The sequence below is a fragment of the Hyaena hyaena genome, unplaced genomic scaffold (genome assembly GCF_003009895.1).
Source record: "Hyaena hyaena isolate Hyena2069 unplaced genomic scaffold, ASM300989v1 scaffold_3, whole genome shotgun sequence".
Classification (NCBI taxonomy): Eukaryota; Metazoa; Chordata; class Mammalia; order Carnivora; family Hyaenidae; genus Hyaena; species Hyaena hyaena.
Genome location: NW_024080635.1, coordinates 774,184 through 799,928, shown reverse-complemented (window position 1 = coordinate 799,928; position 25,745 = coordinate 774,184). Strand labels below are relative to the sequence as shown.

The following is a 25,745-nucleotide window of genomic DNA, read 5'->3' as shown; positions in this document are numbered from 1 at the left end:
GGAGCTGGAAATTAGGTGCTTGTCACTGGGATTTCCAGACTGTTTGAGAGAAGAGACAAAGACTTCATTTTGTTGCCTGAGGAACGCTTCCCCAAGCTGAGTACAGAAGAATGGGTAATGAAAGCTAAATTAACCTCTTTGCCCTGCTCGCTGCACATTTATTGCTCTCAACAGCTTAACACAGGGCAGTCCCCCTCCTCCACCTGGGAGTCTTGTCTCAGGACCTGATTTTCTGTAAGAGAAGCCTAAGGAATCACAGCCCTATAGAATGCTAAATTTGGAAGGGGCCTCAGAGGTCATCTGATTCTCTCCTGGCCCTCCCCAGAATTCCCCTGCCCAGTTGCGATTCTGGCTCAGGGACGGAGGGGAGTCCCAAAACTCAAAAGGAGAAAACAGAGAAAGGAGGGAAGTAGGGAAGGAAGGAAGGTAGGAAAGAAGGTACGAAGGTAGGAAGGAAGGAAGGAAGGAAGGAAGGAAGGAAGGAAGGAAGGAAGGAAGGAAGGAAGGAAGGAAGGAAGGAGAAAAGCAAGGAGGGAAATTAGTATTTCTTGAGATTTGGGTTAGTTATGTCCTCACCCTACAATGCCAAGAGAAGTATATCTACTCTCACTTTACAGAATAGGAAACTGAGGTTCAAAGAGATGGATCAATTCCCCATGGCCACTGAGCTAGTCAATGGCAGAGCCAGGATCTGAACCCAGATCAGTCTACTTCAGTAGCCCATATTCCTTCCTACATATGGCTCCATGCAGGTGAGAATGGAGCTGTTTCTGGAATGCAGGTCTCAACTTCCTCTCTGCTGTATGTTCACTATGCTCCTACCATATAACCTGGGTGACTCCTAATTACCTCTGGAAGATGGGATTCAGTGTCTCCCCTTCAGTGCCAGGCCTCAGAGCTTGGCTGGCCAAGGCCAGTCCTCGGATGCCTGGACAGAGTCTCCCACTGAGCTGCTATGGCAAGAGGTGCAGGCAGGGCACGGGCCGGGTGGAAGTCGCCGGGCTGTGTCTCAGGAAGTCCCTGGGACCCATCCCCAGCACAGCAACCAGTGTGGGAAGTAGGAAATTGAAACGCTTTGTATTGAGATGGATATGGGTGTGAATCCTGGCCCTGCCATAATCTAGCTTTGTGATTTGGGTAAGATATCCAAATTTGTCTAACTTTCAGTTTTCTGAACTGTAAAATGAGGGAATGGTGCTCATTCCAGAGAGTTTCAGGGAAAGTTAAATGAGGTTGTGTACGAAAACGTCCAGTATGGGGCTGGCACACAGCAAAGGGACTCAGGGACTATCGCTTCTCTTCTAATACCTGTTGTTGACACAGGAGATAAAAACATTCAATACTTTGCCTGAGAAAAAGAGCCATAGGGCAGTGAGCACCTGGATGCTTCTATCTCTCTTTCCAGTCTTCTTCTCCCATCAAGCTGCCTCCCCATCCCAGTCTCAAGTGGCTAGGCAGTAGGATTACTCACACCCTGACCCTTACAAGCTCCCTGACCTTGGCAACTCTCAGAGCTTCCATTTCTTCATGGGTCAAATGGGGAGATTTTAAGACTAAGGACAGATCTAAAGATCTGACACCCAGATAACCAATAATTTCCTTGAACAGAGAAAGGGCAAACTTCTTTCCTTTATACTTGAGCCTATGGGTGCCCTTCTATGGGTGCCCTTAGGTAATAGAAGGGGCATCTAGGAACCTGCTGACCTTCCTACCTGAGCTCACCTGTCATCCTTCTCCCAACCTATACAGCCTGAGCCAGGGAGAAAAGAGGCAGACATACCTGGCTTAGCAATTTTGGGGACCATTTTGGAGAGGGAAGAATTTGTCGTGTGTAGAGGGTAAGCGTGAGTGTGTGAATGTGAGGGGATGTGTATGCACACATATCCATGCAAAGCAGGGTAAGCTGTGGGCTTTCTGCAACTTTCAGCTGCTCCAGTTCTCCTGGCCAGCCTCCAGAGGCAGCTGGCATGTAAGCCAAAGGGTCTGGAGCACACTAGTCGTGGGATCAGAGGGCAGGATTCGCTCTGCAGCTGCTTTGTACCGATGCACGTCGGCGGGCTGGGCTGCCAGAAGAATCTGTTCTCGATCTTCACACAGCTGATCTCTGCGCTCCCCTGCAGCGCATAGCCAGGGTCACACTGGAACACCGTGGAGTCTCCGGCTTCCCAACTGTCGCCACTCCGGCTCCCATTCTGCGGGACCCCAGGGTCATTGCAGGACGTTGCTGTGGACACTGGAACAAGGGAAGAGAAGAAGGAGTGGGGTTGCCTAGATGTCTGCCGCACAGCGAGGCTCCCAGCGCATCACCCTCACTGCCATCACCTCGCCCACCACCAGTGCCACTGCCACAACCTGTCACCTCCCAGTGGCGTCGCTGGCTGCAGCAACAGTGCCATCGTTTCTGTTCTCACCCTGTTTCCTGTCACTGCCTCCACCGCCGCTGGGGACCACTGCCTATTTTACCAGTAGAACCTTCACTTGTCACGAGATCCCACAGCGCAGGTGTGACTACACAGCCATGATTGTGGAAGTGAGTTCAATTCGATTTAATGATACACGCCTCGTTCCATAGATAAACTTTGACTTTTGTAAACATAATGTCGCCAACAGGAGTGACAAGACGATTAGGTATAAACTCCATGTATTCAATCAGAAGGGTCTGCCAATGGGTTGGGAGCAGGTCTGCCTGAGCGCTGAGCCACAGGTGTGAAGGGGCACGGGGAGCGTCAGGCAAGACTGTGTCCTCCCTTGCACGGCAAATACCCAACCACCCATCAGACTGAAATCAAAGGGAAGTCTGATGTTCATAGCAGGTGATCAAGTAGAGTTCAAAACAAACATTCGTAGCCGAGATGTATCAAACATTCAAAAAACTCAGGAATATGGGAGATGTTCGCAGGCTGATGACCTAACTTCACACCTTTTAAAAGTGAATGTCAAATGAATGGCTGAGGGAAGGAATAAATAAATAAAAGGATGAATGAGTGAATGAGCAAACAGAGGCAGCATGAGAAAACACACCAAAGGAAATGGTGGAAGAGAAAGTCCAGAGAAAGGATCGGGGACAGCTGCAGGCCCCAGCTGCTGCCACAGACCCCACCTGTGTTATTGTTCACACTGTGGTCAGCAGGACCTAGGGACAGGAGGCTCTGGAGGCCACAGGATGCACAACGGTCATTTGCTTGGAGGGTCAGTATCCCCCCGCCCCCCAAATTTTGGGAAAAATAACATGCACAAAACCAAAGGAATTTATTGTGGAGTAGAATGTAGTAAAATTCACATTAGTTCTTCAGCAAAAACATGAAGTCTCAAAAAGATTTTAGTTTTTTACAGCCTCCAGATTTGCAAGTGGATATACATGCACTCTGTTCTGCTCTTTTCAGTGGAAAAGCTTGAGAACACCACATCCAGGGCCACTGTACACACCAATACCACCGATTATAAGATCTAGGACTGAGCGGAGGAGCCTGGAGTTCTAGTATCTGATACCTTATACCCCAAAACAATACATGATAAACTAGTGCCCACAGTCAGATCTGGCTCTATGCCTTTTCTTGTAAATTAAGTTTTATTAGAATATGGGCATGTTCATTTGTTTACATAGGCTATACTATACTCCAGCCACGTTTGTAAAATCTTCCAACACATCAAGCTCAGTCCCCTCCCTGCTTCTCTCCAGGGCCTTTGAATCTGCTGGTTCTTCTGCCTAGAATGAAGGTGCCACAGAGTTTCCTGGGCCAGCTCCATCTTGTCCATTCAGTTTTCAGCTCCAATATCACTTCCTCAGACAGGCCTCTTTGATCACCCTGTTCTGGGCTCAACCCTTGACCCCCTTCCACCAATTTTGTCACATTATCCTGTTTTGTTCAATTCATTGCACAATCTGTAATAATCTTGCTAATTCGTTTGTTTGCCTCTTTACTGTATATCGCTGGTGCATCTCTGTGGGAACAGAGACCTCGGCTGGTTTGCTTCCAACTGTATCCCCAGGGCCTAGAACATTACCCAGCACACAGCCATGCTCAGTAAATATTTGTTGAATGAATAAATAAATGAACAAATCATCACCATCTGACACTTACTGAATTTATTTATAAAGCCAAATAAGAATCAATCTTCTTCCTTCCCAATTAAAAACAGACTTAGCTTTCATCTCTAGCTCCACAGTGCACTGTACACATGTAAATGATTCTCTGAAAGAAAAACAGCTCACTATTCTGACATAACTCAGAAAGATTATTTATATGGGAGGCAACAGGGTGCAGTGATTAAGAGCCTGGGTCTGGGAATCAGACACGGGGGGTTTGATCCAGTCTGTGCTGCTTATTAACTAGATGACCTTGCATGAGAAACTTCTCTGGGCCTCGGAGCCCATGACTGCAACATGGATTAATAATGGCCACCACACTCTAAGGTTTCCGTGAAAATTATTAGCAGAGTGCTTTAGTGTGGTGCCACTCAGTGGGTGGCAGTGACTATGCCTCCCTCGTCTTCAGGGTCCCCCCATCTTCTTTGGTCCTACTTTCTCTCCTGAATGCTCCTGAATTTGAGCTGCTTGGCAAAGCCCTGGGGAAACACTGGATCCACGTGGTTCAGACAGGATGTTCGATGTTACACAGTCGTGTTTACTTAATAAAGCCAAGCCTGTACTAATCGTCTCTGGCATTTCTGTACAATCCCCTGTCAAACACACACTATAAAGTTAACATGAGGTGAGCCATTCTCTTTTCCCCAGAGTAGTCCTGGTATTTGCTAACTGATGGCAGCAACAGGGAAGGTGACCTTTCCTGAACCCAGACCCTGAGCCAGGTTGTCTCGGCCTTTCTGGAGCCCAGGCTGGGTAGCTCTGCCCACTCCTCTCCCTGTGGACCTACACGAGGCTCAGGGCAACTTGCCTCAGAACAGGCTTGTGTTAGAGAAAACCAGCCATTCATGTGTTCAGGTGGTCACGTGACTGTTAATTCAGGAAGCAGTGATTGAGCACTGGTGGCATGCCCATGCTGTGGGGGAGTCTAATGGCAGGACGTGGCCCTGACTCTCTAAGAGCTGCCTGTGGAATGGCAAATAGGTGGCCATCTCTGAGCCAAGGCAGTGTCTGGAACTGACGATGTCCCAAAGAAGCAGAAGGAAAGAGCAAGGGGTGCCATAGGCCACAGCAATTTATTCTGAAAGGGGAGATTAGGAGGAAGTAGCATCTAACAGGAACCTTGAAGGGTGAATTCTACGTCTATGGGCTGGGCGATGCATGAGGAGGCAGCATGGGCTGCTGGGCAAAGGCACAGCCTACAAGGGTGCCCGGGGACTTTATCCCATGTGGCCATACTGAGCGTGCAGTGGAGGTCAGATAATGCAAATCCGTGGGGGAATTTTCATCACAATTAACAGGAGTTGTTTTTTTGTTTTTTTTTCCCCAGCCATAACCATTAGCTGGGGCATAATCAGAGAAAAATACATGTCTGGTTTAATTATTCATGGTCCTCCTTTCCCCAGAGAATGGACTGAGCTGTCTCTTTAGTATTCTCTTCACACTGCTAGAGGATCCTTTACAGCTTATCCCAGTAATCTCCAAAGTCTGTCCCATAAAATGCTAGTCTCTTGAGATAGTCTTGGAAAAAAGCCATCCATGGTCAAATATGTTTGGGAATAGTGACCCACAAGAGAGATACCTTCTGAATTTACCCACCTTGGCATACCAGAAGTTCTCAGGGGCCCGAAATTACAGATAGCCTCTCAAGGTCTGCCTTGACCTAAGCACCTCCTCAACATTGTTTGATCATGTAAAGTTCTTTTTCCAGCAACATTAACTAACAGTCCATGGAACTCCAGGGAACAGATGGTGGGAAATGCTTATCTAATATGACTCCATTGCTGTCCCGTAGCGGGAACCTAATCTTAGATGAGATCAGTGTTACTCCTGGTCCCCAGAGACTCTCTATGGTATTGACCAATGGGTGCTGGAATTCCAAGAAGACTCCCAATGAACCCTGCAAGGAGCGATTCCTCGCTAGGCTGGAAGCTTGCATGAGTGTTAATAGGGCAAGTTATAATGAGTATAAAGGAACATAATCCTGGAGACCCTCATCTGCCCTACAGACTGTTGAATGCCCATCTCCATGGAGAAAACAGATGCACACAAGAGCTAGAAGTAGGTTTGTGACACCATTATAGTCTAACTGGTGCCAGAAATATACCCAACCACCCTTAGCTAATACACCAACCAGGTGAGACTGTGGAGTCAAAGACATGGCAAGGGTGCCACGCAGGCTTGCTCTGGAATCACCATGGAAACCACCCCCTCCCATCACACACAGTGGAGTAAGGAGATGGTAATGAAGACAGCTGCTGTATAATAAACATAAGCATAAACCGAGGCAGAGTCTCTCGTGCAGGGAAATGAGTGACGGAAGAGGCACTTCAGAGGAGATGAGACGATGCATCACAGGGAGAGGCAGGACCAATACATGAATTATCTAACACTGGGACTTGGATGTTGAGCCTTACCCATTTTTGGTAGCTCTTTGTCATGCTCCTCCATAATTGGCTACTATAGTACATAATTAATCGAATTTAGATCATTCACGTTTGGCTCCCAGTCCTTACGGAGATTTGCACTAGACTAAGAATCAGAGCGTGCGGCATGTCAGAGTGGCTCTTTCATGACCGAGCCCCACACCACTGCTCCTTGTGTTTCAGCCCGCATGTCTGGAAGCTGTATTCCTGCCTCTGTACTTGCACACATGCTCTGGGCACCTAGGGTGCCCTTTTCTCCCTTTTACATCTAACAGGGACCCACAGATGCCCCCAGGTCCCACTCTGGCACCTCCAAATTCCATATCATCATCGACTATCCCCTCCATGAAACACTGCCTTTCCTTCATGCTTCAGGTCTGAGCTTGGACCACTGTGTTTTCTGGAGCGTCTTCCTTGATGCTCCAAGGTGAGCATCATAGTTTATATTTCACCCTCCAGACACTCATCAATTTGCATGTTAGTGTCTTTTAAGCTGCCTGCCTGTCTTCCCCTGCTGCGTCAGCTCAGCACAAATATCTGAACAAGTGCTGGCCAGGTCCCAGGCACATAGCATCTGCTCCATGAATATCTCTACATGAGGGAAGGGGTGGAAGAAAGGAGGCACTGGAGAGGGGTTGGTGGGGAAGGCTCCTGTTGTGCTGCAGGACACATGGAGAGGGATGGGCAGAGAGTGAGCACAGACCTGAGAAATGAATTGCAAACCCCTGCTTGCTGGTGAAGAAGTCGGTGCTGAACTGCAGAACGACTGAGTTGAAGGTGCTGTGCAGGTCCTTGGGCAGGGCCGCGCCGCTGAGCTCCTTCAGCAGAACCCCACTCTCCACAGGCCCGTCCCAGATGCGCAGCACGTCATGGACCTCCTCTGTGTCAAACACCAGGAAGTGGAGCCTGAACAGAGAGAAGAGGCAGGCAGTCACCCTGGGCCCAGCGTCTTCTTCCCAGGGGCTTCTGGTCAGAGAAGGTCGTAAACCTAAGCAAGACTTGCAAGAAGGAAGGGAAAGCAGTGTCTGGCAGCACCCTCATCCAGCCTGCTCCTCCCACTGGGGACCCCTGGGGACAGGGATGAGGGGGTATAGATTTTGTGCATCTTGTTTATTATTATGAGCTTCATGTTGCTACTGTTGAACCCCACCCATCTCTCCACGGTACACAGTAGTCCCCAGACGTCACTCCTGAGTCCACATCCATATCATTCGAGACTATGAGGGGGATGCTGAGAAGGCCTATACCCAATCAAAATCCCCAAAAATCATTTTGTGGATATCGAAAAACTGATCCTAAAGTTTGTATGGAGAGGTGAAAGACCCAGTACAGCTACATGATATCGAAGAGGAACAAAACTGGAGACTGATGTCAAGGCTTACCACAAAGCTGCAGTAATCAAGCTGATGGTGAAGGAATAGATGAGTGGAGCAGAATAGAGAGCCCCGCAATAGACCCACATAAATACAGTCAACTGATTTTTTACAGAGGAGCAAAGACAGTCTTTTCAACAAATGGTGTTGGAACAACTGGATGCCCACTTGCAAAGAATGGATTTAAACTTGAGACCCTTCATAAAAATCAACTCAAAATGAATCACAGACTTAACTGTACACATAAAACTATAAACTCCTAGAAGACAACATAGCAGAAATCCTAGATGACCATGGGTGTGGGGATGACTTTTAAATAACATCCAGAGGCATGATCCGTGGAAAAAAACCACTGATCAGCTCAACTTCCCTGAACCTAAAAATTTTTGTTCTGCAAAAGATAAGGTCAAGGAAAAGAGCAGACAAGCCATAGACTGGGAGGAAATATTTTCAAAAGACATCATTTGACAAAGGACTGTTATCCAAAATATACAAAGAATTCTTTTTTTTTTCCTTTTAAGTTTTATTTATATTGAGAGAGACAGCAACAGTATGAATGGTGGAAGGGCAGAGAGTCGGAGCAAGAGGGAATCCCAAGCAGGCTCTGCACTGACAGTGGGGCTCAAACTCATGAACCATTGTGATCATGACCTGAGCCGAAACTAAGAGTTGGACGCCCAACCGAATGAGCCGTCCAGAGGCCCCAATATACAAAGAATTCTTAAACTCAACAATATGAAAACAAATAACTCTGATTTAAAAATGGGCAAAAGACCTTACCAGATACTGCCCCAAAAGTACACAAATGGGGAATAAGCATATGAAAAGATGCTCCACATCATGTTATCAGGGAAATGAAAATGAAAAGAGCAAGGAGATGCCACTGCAGACCTCTTTGAATGGCCCAAATCCAGAACACCCAGTGTTGAGGAGGGAAACAGGAACCTTCACACATTGCTGGTGGGAATGCAGAATGGTACGGCCACTTTGGAAGATAGTCTGGCCATTTCTGACAAAAGTAAACATACTCTTCTTATCATACCATCCAGCCATCATGTTCCTTGGTGTTTATCCAAAGGAGCTGAAAAATTAGGTCGTCAAGGACCCACACACAGATGTTTAGAGCACTTTTATTCATAACTACCCAAACTTGAAGGCAACCAAGGTGTTATTCAGTTGGTGCATGGATAAACTGTGGCACATCCAGACAATGGAATAGTATTCAGCACTAAAAAGATATGAGCTAAAAAGGCATGAAAAGACATGGAGGAAACTTGATTGCATACCACTAAGTGGAAGAAGCCATTCTTTTTGTAGGATTTTGTAGGATTCCAACTATATGACATTCTGGAAAAAACAAAACTATGGAAATGGTTAAAAAAAATCAGTGCTTGCTAGGGGCTGAATGGCTTGGAGGGATGAACGGCTGGGTTAAAGGATTTTTAGGGTGGTGCAAACACTCTTAGGGCGCCATAATGGTGGATACATGTCATCATACATTTGTCCAAACCTATAGCATGCACATAAGAGTAAACCCTAATGGAAACTATGGACTTGGAGGGATAATGATGTGCCAGTGTAGGCTCATCATCTGTGACAAATGTACCACCCTGGTGGGGGATGTTGATTGTGGGGAAAGCTGTGCATGTATGGGGGTAGGAGGCAAATGGGAAACTCCCGTACCTTGGTCTCAATTTTACTGTGAAACTAAATCCGTTCTAAAAAACTAAGTCTTAGGAAAAGAGGTGTATGTGTGTGTGTGGGGGGAGGAGAGGTAAAGGTAAGGGGTTTTTGGGGCGTCTGAAAAGCTGACAGGGCTGTGGTGGGGAGAGGGGTGAGCCTACTTATTCATTTCCGGGAACAAAACTCAGGATATTGTCTACACACAGGCTTGGTTTAGATAATCCCTCAGGATTCAAGAAGGCCAGGCAGGGGTTACCATGTGGAGGGTGACTGCAGGCCACAGACAGAGCTCCCAGAGCAGGGCAGCTGAGTAAGAATCCCAAATTCTTCCAGAACAAAATGTTCTGGTTGCCAAAGCTACCTTAACTACCAGCCTGTGTGACTCTCTTCTCTCTCAATCTCTTTTATTAACAAATTGTTCTTTTGGAACGATTTTAGGCTTCTAGAAAAGTTGCAAAGATAATATGGAGAATTCCATAGACCTCTCACTATCTCTCCCACTGTTCATGTCTCACATTTCCCAGGTACATTCGTCACAACTAAGGGACCAAACCAGTGCGTTATTATGAACTCAGCTCTTAGAGTTTATTTGGATTTCAAGTTTTTCCACTGGTGTCCTTTTTCTGTTCTAGGATCCAATCCATTTATCACTATCTCTTTTTAAAAAATTTCTTTTTAAATTATAAAAATAAGACACCCTCAAGGCAGAAAAAGACAAACAATATGTAGATGTACTGAATTTTTAAAAAGTTTCTTACACAAACCAATCTGTTCTCCAAAGCTTTTTACTTGATATTAGTTTTGGTGTATATCCTTTCAGGCTCTTTTCAGTGTTGCACACATGCATTTCCCCCCCCCCCCCCAAATGGGACCATATTTTACATAATTTCATGTAGCTTTCTTCACTTAAGATTGTGTTATGGACATAATATGCACACTTCATTTTTTTTCTCTACAAAAATGGACATGGTTATATTTTACTCTCTCACATAAGACGGCAAGGCGCGTTCCCATCTTTAGATAGCTTCGCACATTTCTGTCAATATTTCAGTTGACTGTAGGAAGAACTTTTGGGGGAAGATGGGTGCATACTTATACATTTTTGATAAATGCTGCTAAATTATTCCCTTAAGTGATCGTATCAATTTATATTCCCACTAAACAGCATTCATAAGACTCTTCTTTCTAAACTTCACCTCATGAACATCAGACATTACAATGTTGTAAATATATTCTACATTAGATACTTGCCCATCTGCTAAACCCAAATGGAATCTCACTGGTTTTAAGTTGAGATAATTTAGTTAGGGTGCATATCTTTGCATATATTTATTGGCCATTTGTATGTCTTCGTAACCTTTATCCATCTTCATTGAGTTGTCTTTTAAAATTCTATTTACAATTAACTATAATTCTAGCATAATTATTATTTATTATTTTTATACATTTTGTCTTTCATTCATATATTGCTAATATTTTCTCCTAGTGTCTGGTGTCTCTTTGCCCTTTACATTTTGTTCACGATGTCTATTTTGGTTTAGGGGTTATTCATTTGATATAATCAAGTGTGGTAAGCTTTTCCTTTAAGGGTACTGGGGGGTCATCTTATGCGTGGGCAAGTCTGCTCCTTCCCACAATGATTGAACATCAAAACTTCAGTATTTTCCTAGACCTTGTTAATTCTAGTTTTTGAGATTTGTAGGTTCATTATGTTTCGAAATGGACACTCGACTGCCCCACTGCCTGTCCCACTACCACCCATGTTGTGACTATCAAAATGCTTCGTTTACTTCCTCCTCTTTATTGTAGTCCATGCTTAGTTTATTCATTTGCTTACTATCTGTCTGCCCAACTAGAAGAGGATTTTCATGAGTGTAAGAGCAGGTATTATTCACGATGGTAGCCCCAGGGCCTAGGATGTCCCTGACAACTTTGGATGGTGCTCACGAATACCTGGGGAAGGAGGACGCTTGTCACTGAACAATCCAGGCCCCCACCATGGGTTTGAAATGCCATGCTTTGGTCATGAGTCTGATTCTAGATGCTCTCCTTAGTTCCAGGGCTCCCTCCTTTGTCTATAAGGATGCTACTTGTGGTATCATGAACACGCCTCCTTAAGTTCTGTTTTCTTATTTCATATTTTGATATTAATTTTTTAAAAGTTATTCTGGTTGCTTTCAAATAATTTTGTAATATTTATTTATTTTTGAGAGAGAGAGAGAGAGAGAGAGACATAGCGTAAGTGGGGGAGGGGCACAGAAAGAGGGAGACACAGAATCTGAAATAGGCTCCTGGCTCTGAGCTGTCAGTGCAGAGATTGAAATGGGGCTCGAACTCATGAACTGTGAGATCATGACCTGAGCCGAAGTCAGATGCCCAACCAACTGAGCCACCCAGGCACCCCATCATATTTTGATATTCTTACAGGGCAAGTCCCTCTTCATATTCCATCTCCCTTCCCGAAATTTCTCTGCTATTTTCCAAATTCATCTTTTGACATGAACTTTACAGTTATCAAGTTCTAAAAAAAATCCCACTGATACTTTGATTGGAATTGCACACATGTATTGATTAATTTGGGCAAACTGATATCTTTATGCTATTTTCCCCAGCCAGGAACACTATAGCTATCTTAACCTATTTAGGGCTTAGTTCATGTACCTTGGTAAAGTTTCATGGTTTTCTTCTTTGTCATGTTTTTCTTTTGCATACTTTGTACTAAATTCTTTTTTTTTAAGATATTTTTTAAAATATTTTATTTATTTCTAGGAGAGAGAGAGAGAGAGAGAGAGAGAGAGAGAGGAACGGAGAGAGGGAGAGGGGGAGGGAGAGAGAGAGACACAGACTCTGAAACAGGCTGCCAGTTCTAATTGAAGTGCTTTATTTCACATTNCTAGGAGAGAGAGAGAGAGAGAGAGAGAGAGAGAGAGAGAGAGACAGCGTGAGCAGGGGAGGGTCAGAGAGAGAGGGAGTCACAGACTCTGAAACAGGCTCCAGGTTCTGAACTGGCAGTCAGCACAGAGCCTGACGTGGGGCTCGAACCCACAACTGCAAGATCATGACCTAAGCGAAAGTCGGACGCTTAACCAACTAAGCCACCCAGGCGCCCCTGTACTAATTCTTTTTAAAAAATATTTATTTTAGAGAGAGAGAGTGTGGGGGAGAGGCAGAGAGAGAGAGAGTGCAGGGGAGAGAGAGAGAGAGAGAGAGAGAATCCCAAGCAGGCTGGCACTGTCAGCATTAGAGCCCAATGTGGGGTTTGATCTCACAAACTTTAGTGAGATCATGACCTGAGCTGAAATCAAGAGTTGGACACTTAACCAACTGAGCCACCCAGGTGCCTCTAAATTATTTTTTAAAAATTCCATTGTGAATGAGATTTAATCTTTAGTTACATATTTATTATTGGATGTGTGTGTGTTTCTTATTTTCAGCTACCAGTTAGTTCTAACAGGATTCAAGTGAATCTCCTGGATTTCCTGAGCAAATCCTTTTGCAGGTCTGGGTGGAGGTCCTCCACACCAGAAGCTTGTGTGGGTTCTAGTTCCTCTGGCAGAGTAAAGACGGATGGGCTTCCCTTCAAAGCATTCAGCAGGAACCTGACTGGCAGCCTGGGACCCCGCACTTGATTGGAAGGAGGAAGAAAGAGCCCCCCAGGAAGGAGAGCAAACAAGCGTACTCACTGCTGTGCCAACTGCCCCCTTCCTTCTCTGCTTTCTCCATGTTACTCACCGGGAAATTGGCCCCACCCACAGGAACAGACCAGGGCCTGAGCAGTGCGGTGCTGCTGCGCATGCTCGCAGGAACGAGAGATGTTCTGGGTCAGACTTGTCAGAGAAGGAAGGAGGAGATGAGGCTTGAAGTTTGAACAGCGTGAAAGGGAGTGTGTTTGCTTTGGGTTAATAACATGAGACAAGACCCGGGGGCAGAGGCAGGTTAAGGGGCTGGGAAGAGAGGCGACTCCCACACTGGAGTTCAAGTGGCGTCAGGATGTCCTAGAAAACAGAGCTGTGCTGAGAGAGTGAAGATAATGAGGCTCCAAATTAGCTAGAAGAGCTTGCACTTCGTCCTTTTAGTTACAGGCCCACTGAGCTCCCTGAGGGCGAATTACTGAATGGGTGAATGAATCGATGAACGAATGAATGAAATCTCAGGGGGAGCCATCTGATAGGAAGCTGAGCAGAGAGACTATGGAGACTAGGTGGAAATGAAAGAAAACATGTTTATATAACAACCACCGTGTATAAAGCACTTTTGCAATGTGCTTAGCCTGTAGGACCATCTTTATCTTGTAAAGATGGCTTCATTCCCATCTTTAAGAATACGGAGGTTTACAGAGGTTGAGTAACTTGCCCAAGGTCAAGGGCTGGTTTGAGAGTGAGCCAGAATTACATTATATAATTATAGTCCAGGTCCAACTTTGGTGCTCCCACTCTTTCCCCTGATAATGCGGCCCGTGCCTCCGGAAGGGAGAGGCTATGGCCGGGAGCCAGGCATGGGCTGGGGAGGCCCTATCAGTAATCAATAGTTTACACGTGAATCATACACAAGGTTAAAGGGCTTATCTTTGAGACAATGAATTAGAAAGGCCAGCTCTCTGCATTCAGCTGAGATCGGATAATCAGACAAAGTCAAGGGCTTGGCATTGAAAAGGTCTGGAGAAGTGGGAGCAGGAGGCAAGAGGAGGGAGCCCAAGGTCCTTTGCCTGCAGAAACAATGCAGTTCAGTAGCCAGAAGGATAGAGGCTGAAGTTGCAGATCTCTTACTGCATTCATTTATTTAAACACCTCCCATGTGCTGGGTGCGGGGAGATAATGGCGAAGATGACAGACAGGGTGTCATTTTCCAGTTGTTTCTGGAGATGGGCAATACTCCCACATACACAAACCCATTAAAAGATTATCAGCTGCGGCAACCACAGTGAAGGAGGCAGCGTGCTGAGACAGAGTACCCACTTTCGAGAGAGTGGACAGGTAGGTGATGTAGAATCAAGAGGAGAGGCTCATAGGTGCCAGTCCTGGGAAGAGCAAGGCAGAGAAGGAGGTGGGAGGAAGCTTCCCGTCATAAAGGGCAGCATGTGCAAACGCCCCCAAAGGCAACCAGTCTGGAGTGTTCGAGCAACAGAAAGGCCGCTGAGGCTGTTGCTGGGTCAAGACAAGGCAGGCAGAGGCCAGGTCGGGTGGGGCCCTGAGGGTCAGGGAAAGTTTGGGTTTTATTGAGAGATTTTTTGTCTAGGCCTGGCAGGATCCGATTTCCACTGTAAGGTCACTCTTGCTGCCCAGAGAAGAACAGTAGCAGGGGCAAGGGCTGGTGCAGGGCAGGTAGCCGGGGGCTATAGCAAGGGGGCCAGTGACTCCTTGTATTAGAAACCCTTGATGAGAGCCAGGTAAGACTTGCTTTGCCAAACGGACCACATTTATTAAGACTCTTACTGAATGAAGACTTTTTCTCATCTTATAGAAATCAAAGTCTATAAAATGCTAATCAGAGGTTCTGATCGATAGGGCTAATTCCAAGCCAAAGCAGACTGGAGGCTTGCCTGAGTGGCTCCCCTGCAGGTGAACATCAATTTTCTTCTGGCATTTGACATACTGGAAGCAATCTGAGGACCCTGTTCCCATCGTGCCCCGAGGTGGGAAGGAAGGGGAAGAGGCAAAAGGTAGTCCTTCATAGAGATGCCTCGCTCTCGGGGCATGTGGGTGGCTCAGTCCATTGAGCACCCAACTTTGGCTCAGGTCATGATCTCACAGTTCGTGAGTTCGAGCCCCACATCGGGCTCTGTGCTGAAAATACAGAGCCTGCTTTGGATCCTCTGTTCCCCTCTCTCTCTGCCCCTCCCCCGCTCACATGTGTGTGTGCCCACACTCTCTCAAAAATATATAAACATTAAAAAAAAAGAGAAATGCCTCATTCCCATATGTGTCTGTTTCTTTGGGTCACAGACACACACAGCACAGGCTGAGGAAGAAGGCTGAAGCGTACTGTATGTCCTGCTCTGTCTTTGCCCCGGACACTGCTGCTGATGGAGGAAACTAACAAATGTGCCATAGGTGCTAAGAGTATGGGATAAAGTGCTCTTGGAATAACTGCAGGGGGAAGAGACATTTGTAAAACATTTGTAAATATTCCATGTGCCAAGTACTTTATGCATATTGTCTCATATCCTTAACAAACCCTCGCAGTTTGTGGGCGACTTCTGCATCTCACCGATGGGGGAGCTGAAGTCCCCAGGGTTTAACGCAGACCCCTCGTAGGGGTGGTGGTGGGGGGTGGGGAGTGGTTATCAAATGGCTAGTAAGGGTCAGGGCCAACACTCAACCCATGTCTCTCTGGTACCAAAGGCCTTTCTTTTACATTGTCTTCTACCTGAGAGAAGCAAAGACAACTTCGAGGAGGCGTCTTTGAAGCGGTTTTGAAGACAGAAAAGACAAGCATGAGGAGATTGAGAGAGAGGAAGTTCATAAGAGAGGAAACAGCACATACAGAGGCATAAAATGTGTAACTGGGGGCACCTGGGTGGCTCAGTGGTTTGAGCGTCTGACTTTGGCTCAGGTCTTGATCTCACAGTTTGTGAGTTTGAACCCCTCATCCAGCTCTCTGCTGTCAGCGTGGAGCCCTCTTTGGATCTTCTGTCCCCCTCTCTCTGCCCTTCCGTGCATGTGCTATCTCTGTCTCAAAAATAAGTAAACATTAAAAGAAAAAGGTGAAACCGGCCTTCCCAGATCCAAATTCCCTCCCACCCTTTTGATCCACCTTCCCTACCAGGGTCAGGGTGATCTTTCCCACCCTCACATCACCTGCAGGGGGTTGAGCTATCTCCGCCAAAAAGATACGCTCAAGTTCTAACCCCTGTACCTATCAATGTGAACTTAATTGGAAATAACTGCATTCTTGCAGATGTAATCAAGTTAAGATGAGGCAATACTGGATTAGGGTGGGCCCTAAATTCAGTGGCTGATGTCTTCATCAGAGAAGGGAGAGGGAAACTAAATAGAGAGATACAGAGAGGACATCGGGGAGAAGACCAACCAAACACAGAGGCAGAGTCTAGAGTGACACATGTAGGAGGCAAGGAATGCCAAAGGTTGTTGGAAACTACCAGAAGCCAGAAGAAGGACGAATTATTCCCTAGAGTGTTCAAAGGGAGCTCAGCTATAGTGACACCTTGATTTTGAACTTCTAAGCTTTAGAACTATGAGAAAGTAAATTTCCGTTCTTGCTTTAAGCCACTCCATTTGTTAGGTCAGCCCCAGTAAACTAACACACCACCTTACTAATGTGTACCAGTCGGTACCCCTCAGCCAGTGGGGAGCTGCTCCTAGGATTCCCCATATCCTCCTCATGGCCCCAGTCTGGAAAGATGTTCCCTCTCTATACTCCTGCTGTATCAGAGCCTCCCGCTGACTTACCTGTCTTACCAAGCTCCTTAACTGCTATACTTATGAATCATTCATCTCTGTATCTTTGGTACCCAGCACCAGGCCTGGCCCAAACTAAGCTCTTGGTTTGGTCAAATCAATGAATGAACTGTTCGCCATCTTTCAGGAACACTCATAGTTCAACCAAACTCACCTACTTTCCTGGTCAAGTGCCTGTCTCATGGCAAGAGGCAACTTAAATCCTATGTGCTATGGGAGATACCCCTATATTGCTGGAGGTTCTGACACCTCTCTTTACTGCTCCACCTCCAGGATCTTACAACTGTATGGTTGGTGCTCTATCACCACCAAAGAGACAGGACTAGCCACACAGACTCCAGGCCAGAGCTAGCAGCCTACTCCAAACCCAGGAGACATGAGGAGGCTGCAACCACGGTCTTCACTCACTGAGTCCAGCCTTGTGGGTTCTCTGAACCTATACAGACACTGAAAGTCACACATTCAATCAAGGGTTAGCAAGTACTAGATGCAGACAGCACACCAGGCACTGGGGACACCGATGGGAATATGGCATGTCCCTGCCCCTAAATGTGGTGTGATGAGGACTATGGTGAAGGTGCGCACAGAGGAGTCCCCTACCTTGGGCAGAGGGGGTGAGGCAAGGCCCCCTGGAGAAGGGAACAACGGAACTGAGTCTGGCCAGATGAATAGGTGCATCCAGATGAAGGAGGTGGACAAGGAGTGTGAGAAGAAAGGGGAATGTCAGGGAGGGAAGAGAGCCTGCACGAAGACACGGATGTCTGGAGAGACAGGCACCCCAGGAAAGTAGCGGTTCTTCAGAAGGACAACAGCATGGGGTGCAGTTGGGTGGGTCTGGACAAGCATGCCCAATGCCCAGCGTGAGACGCGCACAGAGAAGCGAGGTCTGGAGGGCACTGGCTTTAGGGATGAGCAGGGGAAGAGAAGCCCATGGAGACTAAGACTATGAAGTAGAAGGAAAAAGCAGAAAAAGGTGTGGCTCTAGAAGTCAAGAGAGGAGAGAGTCTCGGAGGAATGGCACTAATGGCAAATACATCCAAGCTGTGTAGAAGGCAAGGCTGGTGTGGCCCCTGTGCTTCTAGTGACAGCTGGTCCACGGTGATGGGGCAGGGCCGGGGGCAGGGGCGGGGAGCCCAGTTCCCACCAAAGGAGGGGCTTCAGTTGGTCTCAGGGTCCTAAGTCTGGGATCTGGTTTGCCTGGGGTGCAACCTGGGTGTCTGGTTCTCTCTCCCACTTCCCTGGGGGTGCCCTGAAGCTCCGCTCTCTCTGGGGCTGGGTCTTCATTGCACAGCTGGCTGTCCCCTGCTTCAGCTACAGGGCACCCTCGACTGCGGGGCCTGTCCCTGTCCAGGATCACCATACACCTTTTTGTTGTGGTGTTTCTGCCGAGTCCCACCACGATCTCCCCGTAGCAGGTGCCTCTCCCACCTGGCCCTTGCTCCCTTTCCTCTTCCCACTGGCCCGCTACTGAGACCCAGCTAGCCTTTGTTGGTGAGGCAGTATGGTTCATGACACTCAGCCTCAACGGCAGGAAGAGATTTTCTACCAGAGTCTCCATCTAACAAGCTAGGAGAACATTGGATTCTCACTACAGGTGCCTGTACCTCTCAGGTGCCTTTGCCTGTACCTCCCAGGCAAATCTTGCTTCTGGGATTCAGTCCCCAGTTCTCACAGTCCCAAGGAAATGTGGACACACGGGTTTTGTTTTGTTTTGTTTTGTTTTTTTTGGATACTGCATGCCCGACTGCTTACAAGTGGTTCATCTGTATCTGTTGCACATTAGAAAGATACACAAAAACGAAAAAAAAATCCATAACATCTTGACATGTTGATTTCACCTGCCTTCTGACTGGGCCCCAGAATGTGAAAGGGACTTGGGTACTCCCCAGCAACTGTTCATTCCATGAAGAAATGGATGCCACACATATAGGAGTTCTAACTGCGGATCTCTTTACAACAAGGGAAAACGGCACACAAACGAACAGCTGCTACGGGGGGAAGGAGGTCAGAAATCACTCCTGCCCCCAAATGAGAAGGCAGCCTAAATTATCCTCAGTGACATTGGAAACGACAATAAGAAAATAACACTTGTTTTATAAAATGCCCCCTTCTGAGCCACGAAGCTGCAAACCAACAATTAAACCATGATCATAATAGCAGACAATAATAATTAAATCATCCCACCATCCAAAGAGCAAAAGCAGAGAAGACAGACCAAAGCCCAAAGCAAGCATTGGTGTCTAGAGTGAAATGAAAGGGTCTTCTTTCCTGGGGCCACAGCTGGTATTCAGTAGAAAAAAAGATTCTTTTGTTACTTCCACAAGCGAGAGAATAAACCTGAGCTTCTGGTCACTGAAGAAGCCGCAGTGGTGGCGTTCTGGGATGTCGGGGCGAGCGCACAAATGCGGGACTTAGGCTATTCCTTGTGTCCCACCCTTCCTTGCTGGGTGACCTTGGACTGGTTTCCATCTCACAAACGAAGGCTCCGTGACTGCTGATCATTAGCCAGAACCTGCCCTGGACGTTTTCCGTAAAATGAAAGGTTCATGCTTCCTGAAGAGGCTGCATGACACAGTGGAAAAAACCAGTGGCTATGGAGTCAGAGACATAGCTTCAAATCTAATTCTGTGACAGCCCATCGGGTGACCTTGCAGAGCCTCAGTTTACTTGTCTGTAAAATGGCAGTAACTGGGCATCTGTCCAGCAGTGTTGCTAGAAGGATTATTGTAGATGAAATCACATATAAGGGACCTGGCACTGATATATAGTGTAAAATCAGTAAGTGGTAAAATCATCTAAAAAAATTCTGGCTTTGTTCTCTTTCTTTGTTTTTACTGAAGTGTGACTAAAATACAGTGTTATATTTGTTTCGGGTGTGCAACATTTTTTAGAAATTTACTTGACTAAGAGATGTGTTAAAGTCTCCTATGATTGTCAAATTCTTGTATTTACAACAGATTTCACTCCATGTCTCCTTGTTAGGTTACATAAAGATCCACTACTTTTAGCCTTATTATGGCATAGACACTATTCCAATGAAATAATTCCCTCTGTCCCTGGTGGCTGTTGGCATTCCTTAGCTTGGGGCTCCATCGTTCCAGGCTCTGTGTCTGTCTTCTCCTCTTTGTGTATAAAATCTCCCCCTGCTTCCATCTTATAAATATCCGGGTGATTGCATGTAGGGCCAACCCGGAGAATCCAGGATCACCTCCTCATCTCAAGGGCCTGGATTTAATCACAGCTGCAAAGATCCTTTTTCCAAGTAAGCTGATGTTTACAGGCTCCAGTCATTAAAACCTGGTATCTTTGGGGGCCATCCTACAGCCTGCTGCAATGTCTTTGCAAGCTTTTCAAGAAGGCTGAGTGTCAATTTTCTGTGTCTTCTGTGCATATTATATCCTGGCTGGATCAATGGTTCTTGGGTCTCACAACACCACTGGCTTCGGCCTTTGATGCTAAGGGGAAGCGATTTTAGGAGAATTGGATTCACTGCGGTGGTGGGTTTTTTGTAAATGACTGTTTATTTGAGGAGGCATGATGGTGTGCTTACCTGTGTGGGTGTGTTTTCCCAAAGGCGTTCAGGGATTTTATTATCCTTGGAACTGTTTGATTTTTCACCAAGTTGTATCTAATTAGTTTTGCTTGGAACTCAATGAGTCTGTTCAATTCACCAAGGATGCTTTAGCCCTGGTCCATCCTCTGTCCCTTCTCAGGGGCTTTGCTCACAGCTTGTATTTTATTACCCCCTTCTCCATTTGCTCCTTGTTCTTCACATGTGCTGTCTGGCTAGTACTCTGTCTTTTGCATTTGGCAACTTCTCTTTCATTTATTTCCACATTTTTGTATTTTTCCCCTGCAGTCTCGGACAGATCCTCCAGCTTGTCTCTTACCTGAATGCCTTTGTTTTTTATAAGGCAAATGCTGCTCTTGTAGATTTTGGTTACTGTGTATTTAGCTTCTTTTTCATTCTTTGCTTGCCTCTATCATTGTCCTTTTATCTCAGGATCTCCCCTCCTCTACTTCATCATCCAACATTCTGCTACTGATCATCTCTACTTCTCATATGTAAATGATAATATTATCTATATATCCATTTACATTTCCTTTGTTTACTATAGCAAAATCTTTTCAGAAAATAAGTTTCTACTTCTTTTTAAAAAATTTTAATGTTTATTTTTGAAAGAGAGAGAGAGAGAGACAGAGTGTGAGCATGGGAGGGGGAGAGAGAGAGGGAGACACAGAATCTGAAGCAGGATCCAGGCTCTGAGTTGTCAGCACAGAGCCTGACACAGCGCTTGAACTCATGAACCATGAGATCATGACCTAAGCTGAAGTCAGAGGCTGAGTGAGCCACCCAGAAGCACCCATGTTTGTATTTCTTTAGGGAAATGATGCTCTTTTTCAAGAATGGTATGTGTTAAGTGGCATCACACAAGTTCATTTTATTTATTTTTTCTTATTTCCTTATCTTTTGAGGGAGGGGGAGATCTATACTGGTCCAACAAAGTCTATGTTTCTTCAGTGGAATGGAATTCTCCCTATAAGAAATACTGGAATTCATTTTTTGGGATGGTAAATGACAGGCAGTTTGATGTCTACCAGTCAATTCTACTATCCAGTGTATCCCTGCTGGATTATTATTCTTGGATGATTTGAAGTAATTTGTGTTTCTTTTTCTAGAGGTGATCCACAAAAACTAAATTGCCAGAGAGCATCACCACGCTTACATCTACATTTACACCTACTGGGTTATCCACATCTTCTTCAAAAAACTTCCGAGCTCCTTTTGATGATTTCCCGATTTGTTTAAAACTTAAGCCTGACAAAGGTACACCCTGCTGGGTATGTGCTTATCTGTCCAGTTCCTTCAGGAGGTCAGCTCTTGCAGTGCAAGTACACGGACCTTCTCTGTTGAAGGTTTAACTCACTGTCATGGCTCAAAAACAAACCTTCTGGAAGCTGCTAAACCTGCGGCCACGATTCCTGGCAAGAGCTCTGAACAGAAGCGTCACTTCTGGTGCCTTCTGCCTCCTCTGGGCCAGCTGCCCACTTGCTGTTGAAGGGAAATGGCACTGAATTCAGTGGGGGATTGCTGCCCTGTGATTGATATGAAACTGCAGGCAGGGAATCCGGGTTTCCCGTGCAGCCAGATGTTTTGTCCCGTTCAGGCTCCTCCCAGGAAGATAAGCTCCACTGGGTAGGGGTTCTGGTTCATCAAAACTGTGCCTGGCCCCCACTCCTCGGTAATCCTCCTTCCTGGTGACCAACAGCCAAGAATGGAGTTTCCAGGTCACCCTTTGCATTAATCGTTAAAAAGCATCCCTACAGTTAAAAATCAACCAACTAGGCTCATTAGCCAAATATGAGCATTAAGAGCAGAAATCAAAGCTTCCAGAACAACATTTCCATTCTCCATGGGCCCCAAATCTCTTTAGGGAAAGCCCATCTGGAGAAGACCATCTCTTCTCCCTTCTCCCCTTTCACCTCCATGTAGTCTCTCACACAGAGCTCTCAAGCCTAACCAGATCTGTACTCAGAAACACGGCGCACTTCTTCTGAATATAACGAGGACCTCTCAAACGGTTATCTCAGACTCCTCCCTGGTTTCCCAGCCAATTCCTCCTCAGCATTGCCACCAGTGACCTTCTTTTAGAAATGGAGATAACATCATGTCACACCAGACAGTGGGTTCCTCCAGAAGCAGTTCTGTACATTCACCCCTTCCTTGCTTTCACACCACCTCCACCCTGCACGGTGAACTACTACTATGCTTTCAAAGACTCGCTCCTCTTCTCTCTAACATCCTGCCCCCAACTGCCACCTGGAATTAGGAACTATCCTTGCAAATGCTTTTCGGTTGTGCTTTGTACAAACTTCTACCCCAGCACTTATCACATTATATTAGAGTCTGTAGCAGACCCTGTAGGACAGTCTATCTGCACTCCATTTCCAAAAACTCTTGTCTATCTCTACTAGTGAAACTGTAACAGCAAAACTAAATTGATTTCCCACTTTCCCAGCCAGGCATCCATGGCGAGTTCTGATGAATAAAGTGTAGGCAGCCATCTGTAAGGATGGTGATTCTTCCTGAAGAAATACACAAACTCTCCCTAGGGGAAAGCTCCATGCCCTGTCCTCTCCCCTCTTCTTTTAGACTGTGACACAGACACAGGTGTAGAGCTGCAGCAGCTAACCAGGTGAGCATGGGGATAAAGCCTCAGGGCAGCGCAGCAAGGAGAAAGGCAATAGCATCCTGAGCGGCACCCTGGCTTTAGACAGGACCTTCAGATCCTCGTTCCAAGAGGAAAGTGAACCTCCCTCTGTTGAAGCCAGCTTTAGTCAGTTTTGCTACTTACATTCCTAACTGATGAAATTTCTATCTATATGACTGAGACTTTCAAGGGAAAAGACTGTTTCTTATTTATATTTATACCCTCAGTAGCTGGCAGAATGCCTGGCACTGAGTAAATGCTCCAAGTATTTTAATTGAACTGAATGTCGTTACTGTCTTCAGAATATTCCAGTGGCTTCTCATTATACTGAAAAATCCATTTAGAGCCTTCATCTTAGCCTGTAGGGTCCTGTGGAGAGCTCTCTTTACCCGTGCAACCTCATCTCCCCCACGCGATCCCCAGCCACATCAGGGGAGCCCTCTTTTGTGGACAGACCGTATATTTTGCCCTGTGCTCGAGCCTTCGCTCTCATTCCCCTCGGTTGGAATGCTCGCCTCTACACCTCCAGGCAGGCCTTTTCTCTCTCTCTTCTCCATTGCTGAACTTGGCTTGCACTCGCATACAGTCTCTCCTTTGTCTTGGAGGGACCTGTTTGTTTGACTGTTTCTCCTACAGAATATGAGCCCCTGGAAGACACAGACTGGCTTTAGTCTAATTGTTGTGTGTCCCACTGCACAGTCTCTGGCACAGAGGAAGTGTTCAATGCTTGTTTTGTTCAATAGAACTAAACCAGGGTCAGAATGACAGACTGGGGAGCGAAGAGCCTGGAGCTAGACAGAACAGGTCTGAAACCCATATCACTGGGTAACTGTGAGACATTCACCCTTTCTAGGCCTCAATGGTCTTATCTGTAAAATGGGGACAGTAATAACTGATCAAGAATTTGGTATGATGTACGTGTTTGGCAAATGTTAGGTAGAGGGGAGGATCAAGAGCAGATGGCTTTGCTTCCCTCTCTTCAATTTTCCTCTGAGCTGGTCCACTGATTATAATAAGGAAAACTCTGACTGAACACTGGAAACTGAGAAGATGTCTCATCCATGGGGATGAAACTTCACATTCTTTGTACTGACCACATAGGGAAGACTGACATGGAGTGTGTAGCTCACAGTCTGCTCTCTTGCTGTTGGCTTCCAGGCCTGGATGGAGTTCACTGGCCAGCCCATCCCATTCTTGGTACTCAGGGGAAAAAATACCTGCCAAATGCTGCAGATGCCCCCTGGGTTCCAGGGCACAATCTGACTGCCAGCCCAGGCTTGTCATGCACACCCCAGAAGGGCTCATTTTCCTCCCTGGACCTCACCCAGGACTGAGTGTGATCCCTGCAACTACCTACTGTCCTCCCTTGCCCGGCTTGTTGGGGTGAGGTTGACCACAGATCCCTCTGATCAGCTCCAGTGCTCGGCTGGGGCTATGGAAGGCTGAGGAGAAGCGTCTGCAAGGTCTCTCTTGTCTGTGCCCCTGGGGATGGTCCCATGGAGTGGGTCTTCCCACACTGCGTCCCATCTGGCATGCCAAGGGGAAGCCTGCTTGACACCTGTTTGCACCAGCAGCGTGGCGCCTACCAGCCGGCACTCTCAGGGGTGACCTACAACCTGCTTTGTTGAGGAGATGTCTCATTTGGGCAAAATGAACAACCACCTACTCACTTCCAGGAGGAGTTTCTCATCATTTGGGAATTACACGCCAGGCACTGTTCTAAGTGCTTAGATATGTTAACTCACTTATCCTCATAGCAACCTTAGGTGATGGGTACTGTCTTAAATCACCGTTTTACAGATAAGAGAACAGAGGCCCAAGTGTCTGCTTAAAGACCTTCCCAAGCTACACGGCTCATCAGAGTGGTGGGCAGTCTGGTGCCAGAGTCCAGCTCTGAGCCACAACTCGATATCGAATGAATAACTGAAGCCCAGGGATGTAAAGAGAATTGGATCCTCAGAGGAATTCAGCTGATTAATCAGATCAAATGGCCCAACTGCAAAATGCAGTTAATGCAGGAAAAAATAGGAGGCATTGTAAAACAGAACATAAATAGTACTCTCAGGGAGATGCAAGACGATAATACATGGAAAAAACAAAAGTGAGCTGTCAAGGGCAATCTGAAAACAAAAAAGAATAGCTTCCTTAAAATAAAAATGAAAACAACAAGATTTCCAAAATAAAGGAGAGCAAGATGAATAGTGTTGAACACAGAATTAATGAAAACACAAGATTGCTGGCAGAATAAATAAAAAAAAAGGATACAGAACTTTCAAATCACTAGAGGAAAAACAAAGCCAATTAAATCAAATCAGCTAACAATAGGAAGAGTTAAAAATGAAAGAAAACAATAAAGAAGCGTTGTCTGTTTTGTTTATTTAAAAAAAAGCATATTACGTTTGATGGAAAAGAAATATATGGGGGCGCCTGGGTGGCTCAGTTGGTTAAGTGTCTGACTCTTGGTTTTGGCGTAGATCATGATCTCAGTGAGTTCGAGCCCCCAGCTGGCTCTGCACTGGCAGCATGGAGCCTGCTTGGGATTCTCTCTC

General features: G+C 46.3%; 1 protein-coding gene across 1 annotated transcript in view; it reads right to left on the bottom strand.

The window, feature by feature from the left end:
- The window catches only part of CSMD2 (CUB and Sushi multiple domains 2), a 597,675-nt gene that overhangs the window by 147,015 nt on the left and 424,915 nt on the right, over positions 1–25,745 (bottom strand). The window contains exons 26-27 of the mRNA XM_039231736.1: positions 7,214–7,416; positions 2,042–2,233 (exon numbers count right to left, since the gene is read on the bottom strand). Coding sequence (XP_039087667.1) covers positions 2,042–2,233; positions 7,214–7,416 — 395 coding nt within the window. The remainder of the gene's footprint in view (positions 1–2,041; positions 2,234–7,213; positions 7,417–25,745) is intronic.